General features: G+C 46.6%; 1 protein-coding gene across 2 annotated transcripts in view; it reads right to left on the bottom strand.

Annotated features, from left to right (window-relative positions):
* Window positions 1-1,381: 1,381 nt before the first annotated feature.
* Window positions 1,382-9,704, bottom strand: part of LOC140403966 (DNA polymerase delta catalytic subunit-like) — a 306,416-nt gene continuing 298,093 nt past the window's right edge. For both annotated transcript variants that reach the window (XM_072492263.1, XM_072492264.1), the window contains exon 36: window positions 1,382-1,524. In XM_072492263.1, coding sequence (XP_072348364.1) covers window positions 1,428-1,524 — 97 coding nt within the window. In that variant the 3' untranslated portion in view covers window positions 1,382-1,427. The remainder of the gene's footprint in view (window positions 1,525-9,704) is intronic.

Genomic DNA, 9,704 nt, shown 5'->3' with positions numbered 1-9,704 from the left:
TGTACCCGGAAAACCACTGCGAGATGAGCACATTTGATGGCCACCACCTCTTCCAATCCAATTAGTAGTCCATTATGAAGCTCCTTTTAAAGCCAAATTGAACGCAGCCGTAGCACTTTCCCGCCAGTGGAAAGCTGCCTGCAGCTACAGAGCTGCCCAAAATTCTTAACCATTAAGAAATGATGAGTTGGGGCTGTAGAAATTCCATTGGCCAAATTATATCCCAGGTTTTGCTGCCTGTTGGTGCAAAAGATTCTCCGGAATCTGATGGGGCATTAAAGCTTAAAAGATATAACCATGAGCGAAAGCATGCCATCTGGGGAACATTTAAACTGAAGATCTGATGATATTCACCTGCACCATACCCCTTCAATAGGTGGTGCACGGGCACATGCTGAGGTTGGACATGGGTTACTTTTATTGGTTAGAGAACATAACCCAATATATCACCGTGCTCCAACCTAGTTACCAATTTCAACTGCAATTTCTACTACATTTCTCACTCCTCTCCTAGTCTCCGCCACCGTAAAACAATCCCGAGCACTCATTTGGCGCCTCCTAACATTCGTGCCCTACAGGTTGTCTCCAACTCTGCCTGCCCCACAAACACAAAGGGGATGGCCAGCAGTAGGTTGCAATGTATTAAACGGTTGCAATGTATTAAATGGTTGCAATGTATTAAATGGTTGGAATGGGAGAGAATCCTCCAGTTTATCAAAGTAGATTCAAACATCCCAGCAGCTGTTGAACAAGAGTGGATAATTTAGTCGAATTGGCCTGGCAGATCTAAGAAAGGTTTCTCAGAGTAATGCAGGGTACATCACCTCATTAACATTTCATTTCACTCACTCATTCACATCACGTGCGCTTCAATCAATCCACTGGTCAGTAATTCAATGAATGACGTAGGTATAAAAAAAAAACTCAGCTTTTTGTAACAGCACATTGGTAACCCAAAGGTTATCCTCTAGTGTACAAACTAGTGTCTCATCTGCAATAGCATATTTCGTAAAACAGCCAACGAATGGCTCACAATTTGTGATGAAGCATTCTCTATTCGAACATCACCTTCCTTTGCCCATTCTTCCCCATCCCCAAAGTATTCAGTAATTTTTAAAAAAACTCACGCAGGCTTTTGAGGGCTCCCGAGCTACTTCAGATGCTGAGTTTAAGTAGTCAGGCCGTGAAAGTGTACCTACTCGACTCTGAAAGATGTTCACAGCCGGGAGAGAAAGAGAGCAAAACTGCAGCTTAGCATTTCGCATTTGATAAGCTTCTCCCCAAATGGCAGCAGCAGCAGGGCGGACAGAAACAACTACATTTCTGAAACCTGTGAAGAAATCTAACTCACTTATTTAAGACACACCCCCCCCCACCCCCACCCCCCCCCACCCCCAAAATATCTCCCAGCTCCTTGCTCCACTCCATCACCAGGTCGGGGGTCCGAATCGCATCATCACTTTCTCCTGGTCACCAAGGTCCTTCTGAACTTTTTTCCGCATGTAGAAAATGGGGCAATCTCGACTGTAAAGAGGGAAAAGACGTCACATAGAGTTTACAGCACAGGCAGGACATTTGACCCAACGGGTTCCCACCAGCATTTATACTCCACACCAGCCTCTTCTCACTCCTGCTTCATCCAACCATATTAATGTATGCTTCCATTTCTTTCTCCTTTGTTTACGTATATAACTCCCTTTAAATCCCATCTATGCTATTCGCTTCAAACACCCCTTGTGATAGCAAGCTTCACATTCCCATCATTTTATGTGCAAGTACATCGGTCCCTTAAGGTAACAGAGCAGGCGGATATAGTGGATACAGTGGTTAAGGTGGTATATGGTACACTTGCCTTTATTAGCCGATGCATACAGTTTAAGAGTAGGGAGGCTATGCTGGAACTGTATAAAATGTTGGTGAGGCTACAGTTAAGAGTACTGCGTGCTGTTCTGGAATCCACATTATAGGAAGGATTTATCAAGATGTCACCTGGGCTGGAGAGTTTAGTTATGAAGAGAGATTGAAAAGACTGGGGTTGTTTCCCTTGGGAGCAGAGGAGATTGAGGGGGAACATGAATGAGAGTGGCAGAAGGAAATCAGTCCAGAGAAGTGTGATGTAGCGCATTTGAGAAAGACAATTAAGACATCGGAACACACAATAAATGGTAGGATACTTAAGTGTAGAGGAACAGGGGATCTTGGAGTGCATGTCCACAGATGCCTTAAAGGTCGGGTAAATGGTTAAAAAGACATATTGGGGCAGCACGGTGGCGCAGTGGATTAGCACTGCAGCCTCACGGTGCTGAGGTCCCAGGTTCGATCACGGCTCTGCGTCACTGTCTGTGTGGAGTTCTCCGCGTGATTGCATGGGTTTCGCACCCACAACCCAAAAATGTGCAGGTTAGGTGGATTGGCCACGCTAAATTGCCCCTTAATTGGAAAAATGAATTGGGTACTCTAAATTTTAAAAAAAAGACATATTGGATACTTTTTTCCATTAGCTGGGACACAAGATCAATGAGGTTATACTCCACAGCTGGAGTACAGTCTACAGTTCTAGTTATTGCATTACAGGACAAATGTGACCGCACCAGACAAGATCTGGATGGGGATGTTTCCAGGACTCAAGAATTCTAACTATGAGGAAAGATTTAATATGCTGGGATTGTTTTCTTTGGAGCAGAGGAGGTTGAGGGGAGGTGTAATAGAGGTGCATAAAATAACAATGGGTCCAGCTAGGGTAGAGTTTCAAGCGGGCGGCAGGGTAGCGCAGTGGTTTGCACTGTTGCTTCACAGCACCAGGGACTCGGGTTTGACTCCCGGCTGGGGTCACTGTCTGTGCGGAGTCTGCACATTCTCCTTGTGTCTGCGTGAGTTTCCTCCGGGTGCTCCGGTTTCCGCCCACAAGTCCCAAAAGATGTGCTGGTTAGGCAATTTGGACACTCTGAATTCTCCCTCTGTGTACGCGAACAGGTGCCGGAGTGTGGCGACTAGGGGATTTTCACAATAACTTCATTGCAGTGTTAATGTAAGCCTACTTGTGACACTAATAAAGATTATCATTATTAACTCTGACAAAAATCCTCAACTTTCCTCTAATCCTTTATCTAGGATAGGAAGGACCTATCCTCTTTAGCTAAGAGGTCAAGAACTGAGGAACATAGATTTAAACAAATTAGTTGAGGGGAGTTGAGGACAAATTATTTCCCCACAGGGTGTTGGAAGTCCGGAACTCACTGCTTGAAAGGGTAGAGGCAGAACAGCTGCATCATATTGGATATGCACTGCAAGTCCTTAACCTACAGTGCTACAGACCAAGAGATAGAAAGTGAAATTAGGCTGGATTGTTCCTTTTTTTAGCCAGCAGAGTTACAATGGGACAAATGGCCTGCTTCTGCGCTGTAAATTTGAATGATCCCATGACATGAAAAGCCAACGCACAGGTCACCGTCACTAACTAAAACTGCAACACGCACGGAGCAAGTCTGTCTGCTTGGCCTCAGCTTGTGCACAGGGCATGAAATAACGGGATGGTGGAAAGGGAAGGAAGAAGTTTCATACTCGCAAAAAGCAAATAGGCATTAACCTGTACCAGAGATGGGAAAGGCGAGAGATGGGGTGGTGAGAGAGCAAGAATATTGTACAGAAAATCTGAACCAGGTCAGAATGATTTTACTTCCTCCTTCAGGCACCGTCACCGCTGAAGGTTTCAACAATGGAAGTGGTCGATGTACCTGACTGTTTCCAGCTTTGTGGTGAGTGAAGCCTGCCTCCTACACCAGATACCCCCCCACCCCCCCCACCACTCCCATAAGAGAAGCGTGGGGCGGTGCAGCTTATTATTTTCCGACACTACTGTAACCCTATCGTTCTTTGGAAATCATTTCTTCACCACCAAGTGTAATTAAAGAGCTCCTTTAAAGATGAGAAAATTCAATTTGAAACTCTTGCCTCATACAAGGAAGACTCACACTTACAGAGCACTTTTCGCAACCTCTGGGGATCTCAAATCGCTTTACACCCAATGAGATAATTCTGAAGTGCAGTCCATGTTGTGAGGTAGAAGTGTTAGGAACGGTGAATATTTCCATATTACCCTTAAAGTCATTTCAGTATGACTTCAAAATAGTGTTAACGTGCTGAGATCCCACACAGGGAACACTAGACCAATATTCCATACTCTTGAATTTATTTATTTATGTATGTTAATTTAGAGTACCCAAATCTCTTTTTTCCAATTACGGGGCAATTCAGCGTAGCCAATCCACCTACCCTGCACATCTTTGGATTGTGGGGGTGATACACATGCAGACACGGGGAGAATGTGCAAATTCCACACGGACAGTGACCCGGGGCCGAGATCGTACCGGGGTTCTTGGCACCGTGAGGCGGCAGTCCTAGGGCTGGTTTAGCACAGGGCTAAATCGTTGGCTTTGAAAGCAGACCAAGGCAGGCCAGCAGCACGGTTCAATTCCCATATCAGCCTCCCCGAACAGGCGCTGGAATGTGGCGACTAGGGGCTTTTCACAGTAACTTCATTTGAAACCTATGTGTGACAACAAGCGATTTTCATTTGCAGTGCTAACCACTGCGCCGCCCCACACTCTTGGATTTAGGTGTTAGCCATGGCTCACTGAGTATCAAAAAATCACTACAGTGCAGTGCTCTGTAATAAGCACTCTACCTAGGCCCATTCCCCCGCCCTCTCCCAGTAATCCCGCCAATTGACCATGGCCAATCCGCCTAACCTGCAAATCTTTGGACCACGGGAGGAAACCGGAGCACCCGGAGGAAAATAACGCAGACACTTGGAGAACGTGTGAACTCCACAGTCACCCAAGGCTGGAATTGAACCCAGGCCCCCTGGGGCTGTAAGGAACCAGTGCTAGCCACTGTGCCGCCTTTCATCATTCCAAGATATCCCAGAGCGCTTTACACTTCAAACGTACTTCTAATAGCTGTGGTGGTAATGTAGGAAACATTACAGCTAATTTACTCAAGATTAATTTGCGCACAATTCGCTCCCACAAACAGCATTGCTTGCTATTAGGGCAGCAGGGTAGCACAATTGCTTCACAGCTCCAGGGCCCCAGGTTTGATTCCTGGCTTGGGTTACTGCCTTTGCGGAGTCTGCATGTTCTCCCCGTGTCTGCGTGGATTTCCTCAGGGTGCTCCGGTTTCCTCCCACAGTCCAAGATGTGCAGGTTAGGTGGATTGGCCATGATAAATTGCCCTTAAGTGTCCAAAAAGGCTAGCTGGGGTTACTGGGTTTTTGAGATAGGGTGGAGGCATGGGTTTAAGTAGGGTGCACTTTCCAAGAGCCAGTGCAGACTAGAAGGGACGAATGGCCTCCTTCTACACTGTACTACCCCTTCTGGCACTACTCCTTCTGGCAACATTCTATTGCCAGATAATCTATTTTAGTGACGTTGATAGAGGAATCGATTTGGATATTATCATAGAATTTACAGTGCAGAAGGAGACCATTCGGCCCACTGAGTCTGCACCAGCCTTGGAACGAGCACCCCGCCCAAGCCCACACCTCCAACCAATCCCCGTAACCCAGTCACCCCACCGAACCTTTTCTTTGGACACAAAGGGCAATTTATCATCGCCAATCCACCTAACCTGCACATCTTTGGACCGTGGGATGAAACCGGAGCACCCGGAGGAAACCCATGCACACACGGGGAGAACGGGCAGACTCCGCACAGACAGTGACCCAAGTGGGAATCAAACCTGGGAGCTGTGAAGCAACTGTGCTACCGTGCTGCTCCATAGTAGGGAGAACTGCCCTGTTGTTCTTTGATAGTGCAATAGGATCTCCTAAGTCCTCCTAAAAAGATAGATGGGACATCAGTTTAGCGTCTCATCCAAAGGACCTGCAATAGGGCACCACTTCCTTAGTACCACATTGGAGCATTTCCCTCGATTACTGCCTCACAGCGCCAGGGAGCCAGGTTTGATTCCGACCTCGGGTGGCTGTCTGTGTGGAATATGCACGTTCTCCCCGCGTCTGGGTCGGTTTCCGCCAGGTGCTCCGGTTTCCTCCCACAGTCCAAAGATGTGCAGGTTAGGTGGATTGGCCATGCTAAATTGCCCCTTAGTGTCCAAAAGTTAGGCGGGGGTTCCAGGTTATGGAGGATAGGGCTTGGGTAGAGTGCTCTTTCAAAGGGTCGGCGCAGATTCGGTGGGCCGAATGGCCCCTCTCTGCAGCATAGGGATTCAGTGGAATAAATACACCCAATTATGTTTAGCGAACCCAAATAGATTCCCCCTCCATCACTTTAGATTAAGTAAATTGTAGCACTCCATTCACACCAGCCAGCTCAGAGTAACGCAGGGTCAAATAGAAATGTGCTGTTCGTCATGATTCCATCTCCCCAGGTGATCCCTACTCATTGCCGCACTGTTAGGATTATGTTTTACATCCTTCCACAGCAAACACAACATTGATTCACATATACTAGGCTCCGGTCTTCATCCAAGCTAGTTTAAAAAAAGACATAGCCCACAAATCTCACCCTTCCAGTGGATATTACTTGATTACAGCACATTAAAGAGCAGTTTGATTTACAACCGTCATAGCAACTTGCCTGGATTCGTAAATCATGCTCATTGGCAATGAAAGAGTCATAAATGTCAATCGCGAGCCAGAGCTCCCTTGACAGCAATGAATCCTTTCTCACGCACCCAACTACCCTCAGATCGGAGATAACGACTGCAAGTTATGCTAACTCATCTTGGTGAGCGTGCAAAGATCTGGCAGGCTTGGAAGTTGGGGGGGGGGGGGGGGGGAGAAAGTCACATGCCAGGGTGAGCAGTGGATATGCAAGGGCGTAGGAAATTATTAGAAAAGAGCAGAGTAATTGGTCAGATCAGGTTTGATATCGATCGCCCCTTGAGGCACATTAAAGTCGGTTTATAAAAATCTGGATTAAACTCTCATTTTTTTCTTCTTTCTAGGTATCTAATTTCAGCACATCAAACCAGGCGGGTGGGGAAAAAATAGAAATTGAGAAAATTAGGGACATTTGGTTTTGTTTCGAACATCACACCCACAACCCAAAAAGCATCACATGTGGCTAACACAAATAGCCTCAAGGAGACTCTCCGCTGAATTTGGTAATGAAATGATTGCACATTATGTGCTGGGTGTTGTCAGTCCGGAGTACAGTGAGGGCAGCACGGTGGCGCAGTGGTAGCACTGCAGTCCCACGGCGCCGAGGTCCCAGGTTTGATCCTGGCTCTGGGTCACTGTCCGTGTGGACTTTGCACATTCTCCCCGTGTTTGCGTGGTCTTTCAGAGTGGTTGGTGCAGACTTGATGGGCCTCCTTCTGCACCGTAGGGATTCTGCGTTGAAACCTTCTGCGAGAGTTAGGGTCAAAGGATTTTACTAGAACAGTGCAGCAGACAAGCGTGAGATCCAGCTGGTTCAACACAACATGGAACGGTTACTATTGAACACATCCCTCTGTAAAGGCACAACCACACAGTATTACGGTGGCAGAAAGGACGTTTGATGAGGATTTGTCTACTGAGGTAGTATGGGCTGAGGCTAGAAACAGGAAAGGAGAGGTCACCTTGTTGGGAGTTTTCTACAGGCCTCCGAAAAGTTCCAGAGATGTAGAGGAAAGGATTGCAACGATGATTCTGGATAGAAGCAAAAGCAACAGGGTAGTTGTTATGGGGGACTTTAACTTTCCAAATATTGACTGGAAACGCTATAGTTCGAGTACTTTAGATGGGTCCATTTTTGTCCAAAGTGTGCAGGAGGGTTTCCTGACACAGTATGTAGATAGGCCAACGAGAGGCGAGGCCACATTGGATTTGGTACTGGGTAATGAACCAGGACAGGTGTTAGATTTGGAGGTAGGTGAGCACTTTGGTGATAGTGACCACAATTCGGTTAAGTTTACTTCAGCGATGGCAAGGGATATACCGCAGGGCAAGAGTTATAGCTGGGGGAAAGGCAATTATGATACGATGAGGCAAGACTTAGGATGCATCGGATGGGGAAAGATACTGCATGGGATGGGCACAATTGAAATGTGGAGCTTGTTCAAGGAACAGCTACTGCGTGTCCTTGATAAGTATGTACCGGTCAGGCAGGGAGGAAGTGGTCGAGCGAGGGAACCGTGGTTTACTAAAGTAGTTGAATCACATGTCAAGAGGAAGAAGGAGGCTTATGTAAAGATGAGACGTGAAGGTTCAGTTAGGGCGCTCGAGAGTTACAAGTTAGCGAGGAAGGACCTAAAGAGAGAGCTAAGAAGAGCCAGGAGGGGACATGAGAAGTCTTTGGCAGGTAGGATCAAGGATAACCCTAAAGCTTTCTATAGGTATGTCAGGAATAAAAGAATGACTAGGGTAAGAGTAGGGCCAGTCAAGGACAGTAGTGGGAAGTTGTGCGTGGAATCCGAGGAGATAGGAGAGGTGCTAAATGAATATTTTTTGTCAATATTCATACAGGAAAAAGACAATGTTGTCGAGGAGAATACTGAGATACAGGCTACTAGACTAGACGGGCTTGAGGTTCATAAGGAGGAGGTGTTAGCAATTCTGGAAAGTGTGAAAATAGATAAGTCCCCTGGGCCGGATGTGATTTATCCTAGGATTCTCTGGGAAGCTAGGGAGGAGATTGCTGAGCCTTTGGCTTTAATCTTTATGTCGTCATTGTCTACAGGAATAGTGCCAGAAGACTGGAGGATAGCAAATGTTGTCCCCTTGTTCAAGAAGGGGAGTAGAAACAATCCCGGTAACTATGAACCAGTGAGCCTTACTTCTGTTGTGGGCAAAGTCTTGGAATGGTTTATAAGAGATAGGATTTATAATCATCTAGAAAGGAATAATTTGATTAGAGATAGTCAACACGGTTTTGCGAAGGTAAGTCATGCCTCACAAACCTTATTGAGTTCTTTGAGAAGGTGACCAAACAGGTGGACGAGGGTAAAGCAGTTGATGTGGTGTATATGAAATTCAGTAAAGCGCTTGATAAGGTTCCCCACGGTAGGCTATTGCAGAAAATACGGAGGCATGGGATTTAGGGCGATTTAGCAGTTTGGATCAGAAATTGGCTAGCTGTAAGAAGACAGAGGGTGGTGGTTGATGGGAAATGTTCAGCCTGGTGTTCAGTTAGTAGTGGTGTACCACAAGGATCTGTTTTGGGGCCACTGCTGTTTGTCATTTTTATAAATGACCTGGAGGAGGGCGTAGAAGGATGGGTGAGTAAATTTGCAGATGACACTAAAGTCGGTGGATTTGTGGACAGTGCGGAAGGATGTTGCAGGTCACAGAGGGACATGGATAAGCTGCAAAGCTGGGCTGAGGGGTGGAAAATGGAGTTTAATGGAGAAAAGTGTGAGGTGATTCATTTTGGAAGGCATAACAGGAAGACAGAGTACTGGGCTAATGGTAAGATTCTTGGTAGTGTGGATGAGCAGAGAGATCCCGGTGTCCATGTACATAGACCCCTAAAAGTTGCCACCCAGGTTGAGAGGGTTGTTAAGAAGGCGTGCGGGGTGTTAGCTTTTACTGGTAGAGGGATTGAGTTTCGGAGCCATGAGGTCATGTTGCAGCCGTACAAAACTCTGGTGCGGCCGCATTTGGAGTATTGCGTGCAGTTCTAGTCACCGCATTATAGGAAGGATGTGGAAGCATTGGAAAGGGTGCAGAGGAGATTTACCAGAATGTTGCCTGGTATGGA

This window comes from Scyliorhinus torazame, chromosome 29 (genome assembly GCF_047496885.1).
Source record: "Scyliorhinus torazame isolate Kashiwa2021f chromosome 29, sScyTor2.1, whole genome shotgun sequence".
Taxonomy (NCBI): domain Eukaryota; kingdom Metazoa; phylum Chordata; class Chondrichthyes; order Carcharhiniformes; family Scyliorhinidae; genus Scyliorhinus; species Scyliorhinus torazame.
The sequence above is the reverse complement of the archived record's forward strand: the minus strand, read 5'-3'. Positions and strand labels throughout refer to the sequence as shown.